General features: G+C 40.0%; 1 protein-coding gene across 2 annotated transcripts in view; it reads left to right on the top strand.

Annotated features, from left to right (window-relative positions):
• ADAMTS12 (ADAM metallopeptidase with thrombospondin type 1 motif 12) overlaps positions 1–20,055 on the top strand; it is a 788,736-nt gene that overhangs the window by 692,617 nt on the left and 76,064 nt on the right. For both annotated transcript variants that reach the window (XM_082272461.1, XM_082272462.1), the window contains exons 18-19: positions 4,410–4,620; positions 10,656–11,732. In XM_082272461.1, the coding sequence (XP_082128587.1) occupies positions 4,410–4,620; positions 10,656–11,732 (1,288 nt within the window). The remainder of the gene's footprint in view (positions 1–4,409; positions 4,621–10,655; positions 11,733–20,055) is intronic.

The following is a 20,055-nucleotide window of genomic DNA, read 5'->3' as shown; positions in this document are numbered from 1 at the left end:
GCTAATGCACTACAAGGGACTCTTCCTATATCTACTTGATGTTGAGTTGTAGCACATCTCTCCCAGCAAGGAGTGTTGTACTTTGACGTAGTGGTGGGCTTGAGCACGATATGGCCATATGGTGGGACCAAATCCCCATTTTTATTTATGGATTGTCTCCATATTTGATTGTCATTTCTTTTGCATGTGTGCGCTATTCTTTTTTAATATACATGTCGCTTGGTTCATAGCTGCACCGGCTTTAGATATACATGTTCAGGGTTTGCTCCCCCAATTTTTTGCTTGTTTAAAGATAAAATAATAACCAGAGTTCAGTTTTGAGATCACAAAATGTACCTTCTTTTACTTTTTTTTTTTTTAAGTGCTGCTTCATTAATGACAACTTAATAGCAACATTATTCTGTTTTAGATATATACATTTTTCTGGCATGAAATTACTTTTTTAAAGGTTTTCCTATAATGAGGGTTTTTCTATTATTACTGAATTATGCCACAGCAGAATCAATATAACAATTCAGTACAGAGTATCCTGTGTCACATTGTATTGATTCTCTTCTTTTTTTGGCTCAGCATCAGAAGATTTGAAAGAGAATAATAAAATTTGCGTGTGTTAGAACTCCCATTGTACTGAACCCCTTTAATAATTTATATACTGCCAATTTAGGGAAGTTTACAGAGAAAAGTTTGTAGGAACTGGCACTGTGCCACTCATCACGCACACAAATGCTGCAAGAATTACTTAATCTGGTAAAAATTATATAGATTATATATATAGTAGACCCAAAGTCTTCTGATTGATGAATGTACTCTATGCATAATCAGGTATAGAGTTCAATAAGTCTGTCCATCTGATATTGAATCAGATAATTAATTTCCTCTCATAGATACCATAACCAACTATAAATAAACCTAGTAGACAATAATGTGCATTTGACCATCTATACCCATTATTCCCCTGCAGAAGGATGAAAGGGCGGAGTTTGTCTGTGAGTTGTGCCAAAGCAGAAAAAAAAAAGTTAAAAAAATTTAATTATCTAACCCTAGAGGTTATGATATTGTAAACAGAATATCAAATTAACACAACAAAAACTATTGCAATTGTAGCATTAAAATACAGTTAATAGGTAAGACTTATCTAAATAGTAGCACACTATTAGTTACCCTCAAAAGCAGATGAAATGGTTTACTTGGGATGCATGGCTAGGGCCTTAAAATGTCTGGGACCAAACCCTGAAAATGGCTGCAGATGGATGGAGCTGGATCAAGCATAAAGTTGACTTGATATCAGATGAAGCTGAACTTCAATATGGAGACCCTCAATGGTAGTGATGATGATTATGGTGATGATGAAGAGTGATCTTGAATGGTCTTCGTGAATAGACCTTATGAATGGTCTCTCTGAGTTCCCCTATTTATCTTCCCAAAAAACATACAGATCCTCCCAGAGGGTGTAGTTGGTCATATTTACTCACTCCTGATTGGAGGGCCCTAATATTGATTAACTATTTGTTTGCATGAGCAATAATGTAACTTGACCACTAGATGGCACTCTTCAACTAGAAATCCCTACATTAGGTATTTGGGAAGAGAATGGATTTAATGGATTCAATCTTTATGGAATAAACCAATTTTATCCTTAGATTGATTTAACTATGTTATTTTTTTTTTAGACGGTATATATCCCTTTGAAGGGTTTGTGGCAATATTTGTGATTTAAAATTTTTGGTATATTAACCTTCCTAGCGGTATTCCCGAGCGTGGCTCGGGGTTAAATTTCAGAACCAAAAGCGGTAACCCCGAGCCACACTCGGGGTACCGCTAGGAAGATCGCTGGATCCTGAAAGCGGGGTTACTTACCTTATCACTGGGATCCAGCGATGTATCCCAGCGGTGTCTGGCGGCGGATCTTCCTCCCGATGCCCCGGCTTCCGTCTCCTGCGACGTGACGTTTGCAGGGGGGTGGAACCGGTGGCAAATTCAAATGTAAAACACACCAAACACACTGATACATTGCAAAATAAACAAAAAAAATCACATTAGTTTGCCCCCCAGTGCCCTTTCCTGCAGTTTTACTGTACTTTTAATGTATGTATATGTATCTATATATATATACGTATATATATATATATATATATAATATATGTATATATATATATGTATATATATATATATATATATATATATATATTTGTATATATACAGTATATATATATATGTATACATACATACATACATACTTTAACTTATTTATAGTTTTTTTATTATATTATAACTTATGATTTTGTGTTTCAAACTTTATCATACCCGAGATGTTATAAAGAAGAACGCACAGTAAAAAAAAAATCATATGCAAATAGTTGGTTAGGGCTGCTCCTTCTTAAAGCGGTTGTAAACCCTAAAAAAAAAAAAAAAAAAAAAAAACCTGCAAGACAAAGGCATAATGAGCTAGTATGCATCGCTTACTTACCTTAGAACGAAGCCCCGACACGGACCCCCGGACATTGCTGCGGGTGCTGCCATGATCCCTCACCATCTCTTCCGGGTTCGGCGGCTCTGGTGCGGTGATTGGCCGGAAGAGACGGCTCCGGCGCGATGATTGGCCGGAGCCGCGATGACGTCACTCCCGCGCATGCGCGCGGGAGTGATTTTCCGGCAAGCTCCCGGCAAACAAAATTGAAGGTCCCCCCGGACCTTTAGAGCGCATGCGCCGCTCGCGCTGCAAATATCTCGCACGCACTGCAAATATCTCCTAAACCATGCCGGTTTAGGAGATATTATTTGTACCTACAGGTAAGCCTTATTATAGGCTTACCTGTAGGTAAAAGTGTCAAAAAGCGGGATACTACCACTTTAAGAATTACATGCAAAATAATGGTACCGCTTTCAGCACCTAAAATCCGAAAGAATCATACCGCCAGGGAGGTTAACATCTAACCATAAAACTTTGGCTACAGGGATAGAATTTTTTACACAGCGATCGACGTTAAAATATTAATTATACTTCTTAAATATTTTGTAAGTATTTTATACTATGTCTGTCTTCTTCTGAACATGCCTAGATTATGAAACCCCATATTTTTTTTTTGATAATGATTACAATCAGAGAACATTCCTTTTAGGTAATATATCTCATATAGATATGTATATAAATTAACATGTGTCTTGATACTTTAAATCGGAGTTCCACCCAAAAGTGGAACTTCCACTTTAAGTGCTCCTGACCCCCTGACATGCCAAATTTGGCATATAATTTTTTTTTCGGGGGGTGGGGACCGGATATCTAGATTTAACAGGTTCCCGTTCCCACTTCTGCTCAGGCCGCCTAGGCAGCTCAAGCGGAAGTTCTCCTTTCTCCCGACACGTCACAGGTCCCAGAAGATTGCCCATTCACTCAGGATTTGCAGCGTGACTCCGTCATGCCGAAAGCTGTCACAGCCGGGTGCCCACACTAGAGATGCCGGTGCCTTCTGGAGAAGAGGGAGAGAACCGAGGCTCCCGCCGATCGCATCGCTGGACCATGGCAAAAGTGAGTGTGTGTTTATTAAAAGTCAGCAGCTACACTTTTTGTAGCTTCTGACTTTTAACAAACACCAAAACAGGTGGAACTCTTCTTTAAACGTTCCCAGTCTTTTTTAAAGTGTCCAACGAGTATCAAGTTTTGTCTGATAAAATATTGCAAAGGAAAATCCATTCTCCTTTAATGCTAAAATACTTATAGAGAGGTTCTAGAATGCTGACTTTTGGTTGAATGCTTCCCGAGATGTCCTTTAATTGTTGGTAGTTCTCATTAAATTGAACAATAGGGGACACTGTCATTGGATTGAGTATACAGCAGTGTTGACCCCTGGTCAGCTGAATAGACAGGTTTAGGTTTGTTTTTTCGCTAGCTTGGGTAAATAGAAAGTTGTAAACTCTGCCTCTTCCCAACAGTAACACTTGTAAGTTCTGAAGGCATTGTAAATAATAAAAAAAAAAAGTTTACTTCATTCTGAGTCCAGGTGTTATCTGTTGACGCACCAATACAATCCATTGTTCTAAAGCTCAAACAATCTTTCAGACTCCCAGCAAATTCTCAGAGCCTTTTATTTTTCTGTGTTAAACAGGTTCATCCAGCAGATGTTGATCAGCATAATTCCATGAGAAGTTAAATGGTATAATTCTTAATTCATAGAGGCTCTGACATTTAATTGTGTATTTATAAAATAACGTTTTATTATCAGTTTTCAAATTTAATAGCAAAAAATATATAAAACATCATCTAAAAATAATACAATAAATTTGACCCAAAACCATTAGAGTATCCTATTAAAGCACACTACTGGAAGGTCCATTTCAAATAGTCATAAACCCTCCAAAGAAACTACATAATTATTTTTGTCACTAATAGAAAGTGGTGTATTTGTTTGCAGGTGGTGGTATGGTGAGTGGCAGGAATGCTCCACTACATGTGGTCCAAGTGGTGAGAAGAAGAGGACTGTGCTTTGTATCAGAACATTGGGGTCAGACGAGCAAGCTCTCCCTTCTGAAGACTGCAATCACCTGACCAAACCGAAAAGCTCCATATCTTGTAACAGAAACGTGTCCTGCCCATCTGACTGGTCAGTGAGCAGCTGGAGTCAGGTAAAAAGAAATTCTCTTCCAACAATTTTTCCTCTATCATTTTTCCAACTAGCATCTGCATTGCAGAGTTCAGTTCTTTAGCTGTATTCCAACCGGAGCACTATGTATTCTCTGGTCTTCTACATTCTCTAGGAGTATTGACTTAAAGTAAGGTATGATCCCATTTCTAGTGGAAGGTTGATATAGCCAATGACCCTACACCACAATGCACACCTTTGTAGGCACCTGTGCTATGTTGGAACGAAATTTCATGTGCCTTTTTTGATTTGTGGCTGTACATTGAGAGCCCATAATGGTCACAATTATAGATGTTTCTTTTACAGCAGGGATCCCCAAACTACGGCCCTCCAGCTGTTGCAGAACTACATGTCTCATGGGGCATTGTAAATCTCTGATTCACAGACATGAATAGGCATGATGGGGATTGGAGTTTCTGAACAACTGAAGGGCCATAGTTTGGAGACCCCTGTTTTACAGTTTTGGATGTTTGTCCACTGCATAACCTGGAAGACTTACAACATAGTTTAGCCTTACAGATTTCTGGATCACATCCCTGCTCACTGCACAGAGCTGATGATGATCCAACCAACAGATTGGTAGTTGACAGGTGACACAGGTGGCCTAGTTACCTAGCTAATAATGCAGAATCATAGAAGCACGAACATAATTACAAATTCTTTTGCCAGACATGAAAGTATACTTACAGTATATGTTTTTCAAGTTGTTTACCTGGAGTTCAGCTTTGAAGCACATGTCTATCCAAAACTTTTTTTTAGTCTTGGATAATGTTGGAAAAATAACAAAAGGCTGACTTGGTGAGGTGGGATTGTCGGGATTATTTGGGGTGATTAAAATAATAATAGGTAAAAAAATGGATTTAAAAAGCCATGTATATTCCATATTATGCATATAAGATTCTGAACAGTATAGTTTCCATCTTGTTTTTAAGGTGAAAGAAAGTTCATATATGTCTTCTTGCAAAATGTCTCTTACAGGCTTACAATAGGGTCTTATAATTTCAACAGAGGTCTTTGTATCTATGTAATCGTAAATAAGGTAATACATTGACATCTCATCAGATAAGGGACAATTAGCGAGACACCATACTACTCTAGCTTGTAATCTTATCTGTATATAACAATGGACAATACCCCAGTATACTCTAGCAGACATTTAAAGATGAACTATATAAGTTTTTATAGATACATTATTATGCGTGAGAAGATATTAGCCATAATTATGTCATTATATTATGTAAGGCATATACCGTGTTTATCGGCGTAAAACACGCACTTTCTTCCCCTGAAAATTGAGGGTAAATGATGTGTGCGTGTTATACGCCGATATAGTGTTAAGAAGCCAAGGTACAGTACATACCGCATAGCAGTGAATCTAAGGCGAGTGGATTTCACAGTGTCACAGTAATGGCCCGGAAAACCTGTGAGTCCCGGGCCACCCAGGACCAGCATCGCAGGTCTCCGGCAGCCTTCCTCTGCTCCAGGCGAACACATCACAGAGCACTTGAATTCTCGTGGCCGTCGGAGCGTAACCACAGTAACGCTCTGCACTGCTCGCGAGAGTTTGCAGACTCTCGAGAGTTTGCTGGCTGATGAGAGAAAGTTACAGAACTTGTACCCGTCAGGTACAAGTAATTTAAGGAAGTAAAAATATGTGAGAAAGAGAGGAGTTTTGAACACAGACACACTGCTTGACATGGGAAGGGGGAGCCGAACTAAGAGACACACACACTAGCTGACAGCCCCTCCTCCCTACAAAGGCAGCAGTGTGCACTGATTTTAAAGGGGACCAGACTATGAAAAGAAGTCTGCCGGGGGGAGCAAAGAAACACTTCCTGATAGGGGGATGGGAGCTAAGAGAGACACACTGACTGTCATTTTACATTATTTACCTTATAAGTGGTAATATTAATAAAAAAAAGTTCTGAGCCACCCTTATTTTGCTTCAAAGTTCTTCATTTGAAATTTAAGTTTTTTTCGGAAATTTCCCTCTCAAAATTGAGGTGCGTGTTATACGCCGGTGCGTGTTATACGCCGATAAATACGGTACATATATATTTAGGAATGTTATATTATATTTTGGGTTTATATTCTTACAGTAGCAATCTTACTTAGAATATTTTTTCTAATAAGTGTAAGAACATATGTATCTCGTCACTAATTACCTCATTTCAGAGAAGTTTGTGTTTAAGTGTTCAAAGGTATCATAGATCTTCCAGTCCTAGACGCTATGTCTGACTATTATGTCAGAATTCAAATAAGTTATTGACCAACAGGTCAATAAGGTCACTTTTAATAGTAGGCCATTGTATGTTGTGACGTATGTTAAAACAAAATTTAATGAACAATACAATACTGCCTCCTGTGGAGATAATACCAGGTGCAGTTTTGGGATAGTTGAGATATTTCCCATATAGGAATATTATATTGTATTAAAAATAATTATTATTGAAATGGCATTACTTGCCAAGGTGAATGATGGAGATACAGATGGACATTGATGTATGTACTGGGAGTATGGACAAAGTTTTATGTTGTGTTTTGTGATTACTCTTACATATAGAGAAATCATCCTTTAATTTTATTATACGAACATTGAATTATCAGGAGAGGTGTGTCTATGATCTCACCAGTTAAGGTATAGAATATCCCAACCAATAATGATAATGTTTTATCCCTCTGGGTTTAACTTATGGTGATTTTTTTAGCCCTTTGTTCTTACCATATAAAAGAACAACCCAGATATGAGAGAAGACACATCACTACTGACAACACACCTTACACTTACATCACACACGCTACTACGTCCATCTATAGACTCATCCAGACATACTCCATCTTGCTCCATCATTCATCTGAAACTTTGAGGGACGTCAAACGAAACTCCTCCCTCACTGGCATCCATCTTAAGACTCTGGTAAAGACCATTTGAAGCTAGCGGCCATCTTAAGTGTGGTAAATATGCCTTGCTGTGTTATTTGATTTTATTCAATATTGTTTATTTCCTTCCTTATATGTTTTATATTGCATATTTAAGGGTAATAAGATTACAATCCCAACCGTATAAACCATAGTAGATTTTTCTCTAAAAAGCTGATTTTTGTTTTTATCCATTTTTATTAATATCAGATTTAGCGCATTATTGTGAATTTAGTCTTCCGTTTTGCATGGCTTATTCTCACTCCATCTGCAGTGGAATGACTTTCGGCCATGTGATTCCCAGACAATTGTGGTCTGTTTATATAGAACACATACCTATGGTTTATGCTGTACCTGGAGAAATGGTAATCTTGCTTTCGTTTTACTTTCACTTTGTTTCAGTTTCACTTTCATTATTGAGCTAAACATCACATTGCATTAACCACTTAAGCCCCGGAAGATTTTACCCCCATTCTGACCAGGGGGTATTTTGCGATTCGGCACTGCGTGACTTTAACGGACAATTGCGCGGTCGTGCGACGCTGTACCTAAACGAATTTGGCGTCCTTTTTTTCCCACAAACAGAGCTTTCTTTTGGTGGTATTTGATCACCTGTGCGATTTTTTGATCACGCGCTATAAACAAAAAAAGAGCGTCAATTTTGCAAAAATAGCAATATTTTTCACATTTTTTTATATGAAATTCCCCCCCAAAAAAATGTAAAAATCTAAATTTTTTAACATTTTCAGCCAATTTGTTTTATGCTACCTATGTTTGGTAAAAAAAATCGCAAAAAGCGTATTTTGATTGGTTTGCGCAAAAGTTATCGCGTTTACTAACAAAGGGAAAGATTTTTGTCATTTTTGTTGTTTTTTTTTTTAACGCGTAATGGCGGCGATCTGCGATTTTTTTTGCGGTACTGCGACATTGCGGCGGACAGATCGGACCCTTGACTGACATTTTTGACACTTTTGGGGTTACCAGTGACATTTCTACAGTAATCAGTGCTATATATATGCACTGTTACTGTAAAAATACACTGGTAGTGAAGGGGTTAACTTTATTTGGGAGGGAGGGGCTGTGTGTGTCCCTAGGGGCGTGCTTTCTACTGTGATTGGCTGTGGCTTGAGCTGTAAGGACACTGATTAACGGATCTACATAGTAGATCCATGTGATCAGTGTCTTTACAGCGAGGAGAATGACAGGTCGCTTGTTTACACAAGCTGCCTGACATTCTCCCTCTCCCCCACCGATCGCCGAGTGGCCGGCGGACATTGAGTCCACTGGTCACACGCGCGGGGGGGGTCCGTGACCACGCGGGAGCGGGAGCGCGCCTCCGGCGGCGCGCGCTCGCTCCCTAGACCCTCACAAGCAAGCAACGTAGCCCTACGTTAGTTTGCCTGTGAGGGGCTGACCGCCGACGTAGATAGTCGTGCGGCGGTCGGCAAGTGGTTAATTGTTTGAAGTTAGTATTTATGTAAGAGTTATCTTTTTGTGTCACTTCTTGTTTGATCATATATTGTGATTACATGTCTTGTGAATAAATATTTTATATATATTCCTTACTGTAGACTGTACTCACTAAGATTGGTATATGCTTTTAAAAAGAAATGAATCAATTAAAAATAATTCACTACATATTGATTTGTGGAATAAGTGGAGACTCTCCTACCGCACAGATCTTTGCTTATTAACCATAAATAGACACTGCTATATTCAGAGCAGTATAAATATTCTGACAAAATGAAGTACGAGCGCGAGATATTATTATTAAATATTCTTACAGGATCTAGCCTAGAAAAAATGCATCTCTAATTGTTTCTGTGTTGCTGTTTATTGTTTTTTTAAATACCTGTCTGGTAAAACTGTTAGTTTCTAGTGAAGCCCTGGACAACAGTAAATACAAAATGCAATGTGCCTTTGCTATAACTTGCTATAAAACTTGAACACTCCATGAAGAGTCAACTCCCTAGCCCAGCCAGCCCTCTCTCTACTTGGAGATCAAAGCCTTCACCCCTTCTGGAAGAGTGTTTAATTACTCTCTGTTCTGGCCCAGCTCTTCTGCCCCCCCCCCCCACACACACACACACACACACACATCCCTACATGACCTTGTATGTATATAACTGCTGAGGTCAAAGCTTGCTTCCTTGGCTACTGTCTCAGGTCTTTTAGCTTTTAGATGTCTGTTTGGATGAAGACTTTCACAGGTAAAAAAAACATTCATAAAATACTGTGACAGGAAGTAAGGTAAATCTGTGGGTGTTGTCACAGACGGGAGATACATTTCTGCCTTGTTTAGACAATTCACCAATTACTATCAGGTGTCGGCTTCAGAGGTAGCCAGAAAAGTTTAAGGATGTTGGAAAGCTTCAGCTATTCAGAATGAGGCAATTAAGGCCTCTATAAGTTATCCAGAGGATGACTACTGATTGCTGCCTCCTGAGGCTTTGTGCGTTAAGGAGAGCAGTGAGCTGAGAGAGACTTCTGAAGGTGAGGTGGTGTTGACTTTTTCTGTGTGAAATGAAAACAAATGGACTATTGGTTTTCTGCTGTATGACCAGCAGTGTCTGCCCAGCAGTAGGTTGGGACAGACTCCATAGGTAGGTTCCTGTTTTGTGAAGGTAGACGCCTCAAGTGGCCAGGGTTTATTTTATGATTTATTTGATTTATGCTGTTTGGATGCTTGCACTTGTTTCCAGCAAACTGGAAGAATAAACCATAGATCGTTGTTTTCAACCACTCCTCGGCTGTCTCTCTGTGTAGCGAACCCACCCAAGGGGTCACCCACACCCGCTACCGAGCTAACCCATTACAATACGTAACATACACACATAATCCTATGTGTAGATTGGATTGGTGTTGAAATTAGTGGTCTGGTGGCTTTTTTAGTATACCATACCAGGACATTATGCATATTGTGCTTAGAAACATAGTAATTGTTCTGTCTGTTCTGCTCTCATCTCTTTCCTAAGCCTGCCCAAAAACAATAACAAGTGATCAATTGTTTTACTGAATCACATTTTTTCTTTGCATTACTATCAAATAAGTCCATAATATTATGACATCCAGTCTAATTGTGTTTACTTTGCTTTGCAGTGTTCTGTTACATGTGGAGGAGGAGTACAAACCCGCAATGTTACATGTCCAAAACACAGCAGCAAACCATGTGACCCATCCAAGAGACCGAACTCCAAAGCTCTCTGTGGACTTCAACAGTGCCCACTGCAAAAAAACTTCCCACTGCCCCCTACAAAAGATAAGAAACCTTTTGTTAAAATAAACCCTAAAACAATGAACATACCAAAGAAAAGCATGTTTCTGATGAATACTAAAAAAACAGTTCCCTCAACCACAGAAACTCTGAAAGATATCACAACAACCATGTTGCCCACACAGGCCCCATCCATCATTTCCATAGCAGATGACTTCAGAATCAATGAAATTCCAAATTCTACTCATTTCAATGTAGATTACAAATACAGTTTTGTTCTTGTGGCAAACAATAAAAAGAAAGCCAGAGGAAATTCTTCAAAAGTTTCTGCAATGTCCAAAGAATCCGATAAAAGTTTAAGAGGAGACAATGAAACTGTAACAGAAAGAGACTTCACCGCGGTCCTTAATGCCACAACCACCCCTATCAATTTCACTAATATCCTGGAAAAAATAACCCCAGGTTATGATTTTCTAACAGAACAACCGGAAACAAAGACAGACAGTGAAGAAATGGATGGGTCAACCTCAGAGCCAGATGTTGATTATGAAAATGAAATAAACAACATAATCGAATCTAGGAGTAAGAGGCACAAGGGCAAGTCCAAAGTCATTAAGGATAACCATACAACTGTTACCTACAAGCCTGATTCATGGACTGTGCCTTCTGCTACTATCAGCACAGAAATCTCTGTGTCTTTAGGTACTACACTAGGCCCGAACTTTGTGACTACAAAAGGAGAAACTTCAAGAACTGACAAGCAAACACCGGCACAAAATAGCTCAACCATTTCCAATCACCTGCCAACCTTCACTACATCTAACATATCACAAGATTTATTTGCAGAGCTAAACAGCACATCCAACAGCAGTCTACTTAATTCAGCAGCAGAGAATAATGGCACTGCACCTCTTCTTAACGGGTCAAGTCCCATCTACTGGATTGTAGGAAACTGGAGTGAGGTAAGAATTAAATTCTGCTGAAGTGTAGAAGATGTCATTTCAATTCCAGGGGGAGTAGCTTGTGCCTTTGATATGATGGTAGAGGTCATGGCCTTATGGATGATAAATAAATCATAATGGTATTTCCCAGAAATAGCGGTAAATTCTCAGGGCCCATCATCAAAAGTCCTCAGTGACTGCAGATGGATATGAACAAATCAAATATTATTAATGGAATTTACTTGCAAAACGCTGAGAGTTTTTGAACTACTGAGTGGTTAGTGCATACAATTTAGGAGAAAAAAGGTAAGAGAATTTTATAATGACTGGGCTGCCATGCCAAGGTAAAACTGAAGATTTGCTGAATCTTACTTGACGTAATCACAATCATACGTAAAAAAAAAATAGGGACACCTTGTAAATTCCCTTTAAACTTGTCAAAATATCAAACAAACACATTCCCGCTAGGAAATGATTATTGCTTTAAATTAAAGATTAACTATGGGCAAAAAACTAAACACAAATGAAATACATATGTGGGAGCTAATTTAATTGTCAGGTGATTTGTATTTCTATCCATCCAGTCATTAGATCTACACAGCTTGATACACAGCTCAGTTTCGTTTGTTTGCAGTCTGTGTCCCATATCGGGAGATTCAACCTCTCTTATTTGTCTTGTTTACCATTATCACTGAGAGTGAAGGTGACGGAAAAGTCCAAATTTTGGGTTGTCACCAGAACAGAAAAGGAGGGGAAATATGGACACTAGTTCCACTGACCCTGGCAACAACCAGGGATTCCCTGTTTTGGCTATTGGACAGGAAGTGAATGAAAATAAAGAGTTCTAGCCTCCCTTACTCTATCCAACATGAAAAAAAAGTTTTTCCTTTAGTTTTACTTAAAGCGGTTGTAAACCGCTGCACTTTTTTTTTGTGCAAAGGCTATACTTACTGGATCCTATGTCCAGTGGCGGACTGTACCTATTGTCCTCACATCCTGGGCTGGTCTATGGGTGTGATCACGACTGCTAGCGTGCAGGGAGGCAGGAGTGGCAGGCACCAGTCTTGTGCTTGGAGGATCAGAGGATTAGGTAAGTATATTTTCGCTCTGAAATGCCCTAGACAAAAGCTAGCAGTTAACCCATGCAGTGCAGTCACAGCCCCACTGCATAGGAAAATAAACATTTTGCCCAGAGTTCTTCTTTAAGTTCATTGGGACATTCTAACTTTTCGATTGCCATTGTCTAGTATAAGTATGAACCTGTTTGTTGCTTACGGAGAACCGCAAAACATTTGAACAATTTGATAAAGAGGCAAAGCTCTTTATTGGGCTTGCTGAAATCTTAGAAGAGGGGTCTTTAGCTATTTAGTGCACTGACTTCCAGTGCTTGTAAATCATGACATTACTGTCATGATGAAGTCGCTTCAAATTATGAAATGAAGCTTGCAAATCATTTTAGGTCTATTTGTAACATATTATTGGTATCTGCCTGTTTTCACATTTATTGTTTCATTCATCTGATGTTGATAATGTGCCTAAGAAAATCCAAGATTCCTGCTTTCATTGATGGTTAACACACTTGGCTTCTGCTATAATTTCAAAGGGTATTTGTCAAGCTCTTGTAAGGGTCTGTGTCAACAGACGTTTCTCTTCTGTTAATGGGCAAATGCAGCTTGCATTTGGCATGAGCTTGAGGTGCTTTTTAAATCATTTAGAAATTCATTGTTAGCTGCATTTGACCCTAAGTTCTGCCAACCTGCTTCGAGCTGCTTTTTTTTTTATTGCCGTTGATTTGAGGAAAAAAGCAGTTTTGACACGTATAAAAGCCTGTCCCTATATATATATATATATATATATATATATATATATATATATATATATATTTATATATATATATACACACACACACATTTTCTATATAAATAAATAATATACAGTATATGTATAAATTCTAGAAAGAGAGCTGCACGATGTATAGCATTACAATCTCATCAACCGATTTGTTGGGCACCAGCCAATGTTTGTGATTACCAACACTGAGAACGACAGTTTCAGGCGTCCCCACCCTTCCCCCACCATTGAACTCGAGAAAGGGCAAGGACTTCCGAAACTGTCATTCTCAATGTTTTTAAAGTTCATGTCATGTAAGGAAATCTTCTACAAAAAGAAAAAGAAAAAAAACGTTCTACTACTTTCATCTTGCTCCCAATACTTACTGTTGGTTTAGATCAATGGTATCCATACTGCAGTTTGGAGTGTCCAGATGTGGCCCTTTGCTTTTTTTATTATGGCCCTTTGGCCATTATTCCCTCCACTGTCAGCAACCGTGGGGTATAGTCAGGGCCGGTGCTAGACTATTTTGCGCCCTAGGGAAGACTAGCTACTTGCACCCCCCCCCAAAAAAACACTCTACACATTGCCCCCCTTCCTGCACATAATGCCCCCCCCCCTGTAACCCTACACTGCCCACCCTGTATGCACTGCCCTCTTAATACTACACCTCCTTTCCTGTACACACTGCCCCCCCCTCCCTGCTCACACTTCCCCCCTTTAACGATACACCCCCTTCCTGCACACACTGCCTCCATTTAATGCTACATCCCCTTTAACCCTACACCCCCTTCCTATACACACTGCCCGCCTCTCTAGAGGTGACATCCATCGGGGATGAGGAGGTGACAGGAGAGGAATGTGGCTCTGGCCATGGCTGCGCCCTAGGCGGCTGCCTAGTTCGCCTAGTGGTAGCACCGGCCCTGGGCATAGTTCCTTCCACTGACAACAACAACAGGGCACTATTCCTCCCACTGACACCAATGATGGAACACTATTACTCCCACTGACACCAGTAATGGGAAACTATTCCTCTCACTAATACCAATGATTTGGCACTATTCCACCCACTGACAACAATGATGGGGCACTATTTCTCCCACTGACACCAATGATGGAGCACTATTCCTCCCACTGACACCAATGCTGGGGCACTATTTCTCCCACTGACACAAATGATGGGACACTATTCCTTCCACTGATACCAATGATGGGGCACTATTCCTCCCACTAATGCCAATGACAGGGCACTATTCCTCCCACTTACACCAGGCATGGGGCACTATTCCTCCCACTAATACCAATGATGGGGCACTATTCCTCTCACTGACACCAGTGATGGGGCACTATTCCTCCCAATGACACCAATGATGGGGCACTATTCCTCCTACTGATGCCAATGATGGGTCACTATTCCTCCCGCTAACACCAGTGATGGGGCACTATTTCTCCTATTAAAAACCAATGATGCAGCACTATTGCTCCCACTGACACTAACGATGGGGCACTATTCCTCCCCCTAATAGCAAAGAGGGCACGCTGTTTACTTCCACTGACAACGTGACATTTTCTACTCCGGCTGGCCACAGTTCAGCCCCCCTAAAACTTAAAGAACAGTAAACTGGCCCTTTGTTTAGAAAGTTTGGAGACCCCTGGTTTAGATTGTTTGTGAGGTGGTGGCAGGAGCCCACCAAATAAGTTTGGATGAGATTGGTTTAAAGTTAAATATCATACAGCTCTCTGTGTAGACTCTCTATATATAGGGACAAGCTTTAGTGCATGTCAAAACTGTGTTTTTCTTCAATCAGCTTGAAGCAGCCTAAAACAGCCTAGAAAAAGGTCGGATGCAACTGACAATGAGTTTCTAAATGATTGCAAAAGCAGCTCAATATATATATATATATATATATATATATATACATACATATAGAATATAGTATATATATATATATATATATATATATATATATATATATATATATATATACTGTGTATATACAGTGGAGATTGAAAGTTTGGGCACCCCAGGTAAAAATTTGTATTAATGTGCATAAAGAAGCCAATGAAAGATGGAACAATCTCCAAATGGCATCAAATTACAGATTAGACATTATTATAATATGTCAACAAATGTTAGATTTTATTTCTATCATTTACACTTTAAAAATAACAGAAAACCAAAAAATGGTCTGCAAAAGTTTGGGCACCCTGCAGAGTTAATATCTTGTACTGCCCCCTTTGGCAAGTATTACAGCTTTTTGTAGCCAGCCAAGAGTCTTTCAATTCTTGTTTGAGGTATCTTTGCCCATTCTTCCTTACAAAAGTCTTCCAGTTCTTTGAGATTTCTGGGCTGTCTGTCCCGCACTGCTCTTTTAAGGTCTATCCATAGATTTTCAATTATGTTGAGGTCAGGAGATTGTGAAGGCCATGGCAAAACCTTCAGTTTACGCCTCTTGATGTAATCCCCCATGGATTTCGAGGTGTGTTTAGGATCATTATCCATTTGTAGAAGCCATCCTCTCTTTAACTTCAGCTTTTTCACAGATGGCATCAAGTTACCATCCAAAATTTGCTGAAATTTTATTGAATCAATTTTTCCTTCTACTCGTGAGATGTTCCCTGTGCCACTGGCTGCAATACAACCCTATAGCATGATTGATCCACCCCCAAGCATGATTGATCCACCCCCATGCTTAACAGTTTCATTAAATTCTGTGCCCCTTCTTCTCCAAACGTACCTTTGCTCATTCGGGCCAAAAAGTTTGATTTTAACCTCATCGGTCCACAGAACTTGTTTCCAAAATGCATCAGGCTTGTCTATATGTTCATTTGTAAAGTTCAAACGTTGATTTTTGTGGTGAGGACGTAGAAGAGGTTTTCTTCTGATGACTCTTCCATGAAGACCATATTTGTACAAGTATCTCTTTATAGTGGAATAGTGTACCACAACTCCAGTGTCTGCCAGATCTTTCTGGAGGGATCGTGCAGTCAAACGTGGGTTTTGAATTGTTTTTCTCACAATCCTGTGTGCTGTTCTGTCTGATATTTTTCTTGGTCTTCCAGATCTTGCTTTAACTTCCACTGTTCCTGATGACTGCCATTTCTTAATTACATTCCGAACAGAGGATATTGACATCTTAAAACGCTTTGCTATCTTCTTATAGCCTTCTCCAGCTTTGTGAGCATCAACTATTTTCAGTTTCAGTTTTCTAGACAACTGCTTAGAAGATTCCATGGTGCTAATTGTTGGGGCAAGGTCAGATGAGTCTGGGCATTTAAAACCTTTGAGATTGACATCACCTGGTCTTCCCAGACGATGATTGAGAACAATCCATGACACTGGCTGGTCTCAGCCGTGCAAAGGGGGCAGTGCATGCTATAAATTCTGCAGGGTGCCCAAACTTTTGCAGACACCATTTTTTTGTTTTCTGTAATTTTGAAAGTGTCAATGATGGAAATAAAATCTAACTTTTGTTGACATATTATAAGAATGCCTAATCTGTAATTTGATGCCTTTTGGAGATTTTTCCATCTTTCCTTGGCTTCTTTATGCACGTTAATACAAATTTTAACTGGGGTGCCCAAACTTTCGATCCCCACTGTATATATGTATATATATATATATATATATATATATATATATATATATATGTTGCACCCTACAGGTAGGTGCTAGGTAAATGTACAGTGGGCTTTGTCTGCGTAACAGCAGGGTCATGATTTATTTTTGGTAGGGTGTCATAGCTTCCAGGTGTGTCTGCTGAAGGGGGAGTCTCCCCACTGGCTCTGTGAGAGGCTTCTCATAGGGCAGTGGAGGAAACCCAATCAGGGATACATTCAGGCTTGTAACTACCCCAGAAGGCAGATTCTGCCGCAAAGGATTCTGGGAGTGGGTATAAGTTTGAGGGAGGACATGACTCATGGTCTTTGGCGGGAAGCAGAGTCCCAGGAGGGAGAGGACAGCTGTCTCTCCTCCTGTCAGAGGAAGCGGATGTCTCGGGTGCTGCCTGAGAATCCAGAGAGTGCTGAGTTGAGCTGAGGGGGATCCAGCAGAGAGCGAGAGGGGTCCAGTCCCAGGAAAGCCTACACAGGTCGTGAGTACTGAGGATTGCCCGTGGGGTCTGCCTGGAGTCAGTGGGGACCACTCCGGAGAAGGTTCTAAGATCCGAGTGTCAACTAGCTGTAAAGGGGGTACCTAGTCAGATGACCCTGAAGTGATAGAGGGGGTACATAGGTTGAGGACCCTGAAGTGGTAAAGGGGGCGCCTGCAGTTTGGGCCCTGAAGAGTTAATGTACAGTGTGAGTGCATCAGTTCAGAGTTGCAGCCATACAGGAATACACAGCAAGCTACCTCAAGTCAGGGCAAGACTGGAGAGAGTAGTCAGTGACTTTGCAGTGCAAGCAGTGTCAGATGTTCAATGTTCCACAGTCCTGGATCTGCTAGACTTAAGTTGGAGTTCCAGCACAGCTTTCAGAGATACAGTGTGTTCAAAGCGTTAGTAAGCATTGGCTGGCGTCAAGACAGCGCTAACGGGAATTTTTGCTACAAAAGTCCCAGAATTGTACATAGTCGAGCCAAAGGAGTATCCCACTCATTCCCTTCTCCCATCCCCTAAAACTACAATAAAACAACCAAACAAAGATGCCGGAGTTGTCAATGTCTCAGTTCTCACACCCAGGGCCGAAGCTCACATGGGCTGGAGAGGTAACTGGTAACAATGGCCACAGGCCTGGAAACCTTGCTACATATATAAATATACACACACATATAGATATATATATATATATATATATATATATATATATATATGTATATATAAGTGTGTGTGTGTGAGTGTGTCTTACCTTACCTTAGCTGCAAGTGTTTCATGTGCACAATTCAACTCCACTCCTTCCTTCCAAAAGTGTGGTAATGTTATTTCCTTCATCTGATGGGTGACCACAAGAAAAAAAAAAGCTCAGTAGCACAATAAGCTCATCCATGGGCAATGCCTTCATTGTAATTCTGTTCACATTGTTAGAATGACAGCACAGAGTTAAGCAATATAGCTTTGACTGGCTCACAACAGAGGTGACGCAATGGAGTTGATTTACTAAAGGCAATCGGCTGAAATTTTCTGTTAATGTAGTGAGTAAGGTGAAGCATTGCTCGATATGCAAGGAAAAATATTTTAGATTTTTTGTTTTCTTTGCATGTGCCTGGGTATTTGTTTGCAAAATGAATTTTCACCACATTCACTGAGCTAAGGGAAAATTGCCCACGCAAAGTGAAAATTCCCTTGCAAAATGAACATCCCCTTGCAAACGAATATCCTATTTGACATGCCGTTGGCTCCTGTCTACATTGGCCCCAGTAACAATCCGATGTTAGTACATCGATATCCCCTGCTGTTCTCTTGTGTTCTGACACCGGGACAACCCCCCCCCCCCCCCCCCCACGAATAATTGGGAGCTGGTCAGCTGCTGATTTTCCAGCATGCTCATCCAACAGAAGGCGGTCGAACGGCCAGCTTCGGACGGACCGGCTGCCATACACACTAACTGAATGTTGGCCGGTTTATATTTAACCGGCCGATGTCACCCGACATTCGGCCCGTGTGTACTAGGCTTTAGTGAACCGGCCCCAATAGCTCTAAATGCAATTATAGAAATATACTGCAAAAACAGATTCAGTTATTTATACTGGCTTTTCTTAATAATGAGTAGATTTTTGAGATAAAGGGTGTTTTATTAAATTTGCCAGGAAGTCCTCTTAAGGCTGGGTTCACATATATGCGGCTATGATTTCAGTGCGGCAGCGATTCTGTTTACTGATTCAGGTGCAAATATTTACCTGAAATCGCACCTGAACCAGACTCAAAAACGCACAGGACCCTTTTTGAAACCTCACCTTGGCCGCCCCCACAGGTATGAAATGGCTGTATTGAAAGCCGCTCACATTCACATGTTATGCAAATTAGATGCTGTTAAAAATGCATCCAATTCGCATATGTGCGAACTCAACCTTAATGTTTGAATATGTTAAACATTAAAAAAAGATTTTAAAAAAAATAATACACACAAAGTAAAGTTTTTGTAACAAACAAATAAAAATGTACTTTATTTTTTTCCTTTCTTATCCGGATTATAAAGCTTTGAGCTAAGCTTTTAATTCATTTTCAGTTCCTTTGTCATGTCTTCCATTTTATCTTGCATTATCATTATTTCTCATTTACGGTCCAGTAGCGGTAGATGGTATATTATTTAGTACTGACTGTTTTCCACAAATAACTTGCTAACGCTTTCTTGGACACAAGCATACATTTGCTGAAATCTCATCATGAGAATACAACTTCTGTTGCTTTTTTATTAAAAGATAAATAAAGAAATAAATAATGCATTATTGCAGGAAATAAAGTGGAAAAATCAGCTATCCTCATCATTCTGTATACAGAGCTTCCCCCTACAGCAGCGGTCCCTAACCTTTTTGGTACCAGGGACCACTTTTGTGTCAGCCAATATTTCCAGGGACCGT

Source organism: Pelophylax lessonae (assembly GCF_965119305.1).
Source record: "Pelophylax lessonae genome assembly, chromosome: 1".
In the NCBI taxonomy this organism is placed as follows: Eukaryota; Metazoa; Chordata; class Amphibia; order Anura; family Ranidae; genus Pelophylax; species Pelophylax lessonae.
The sequence above is the reverse complement of the archived record's forward strand: the minus strand, read 5'-3'. Positions and strand labels throughout refer to the sequence as shown.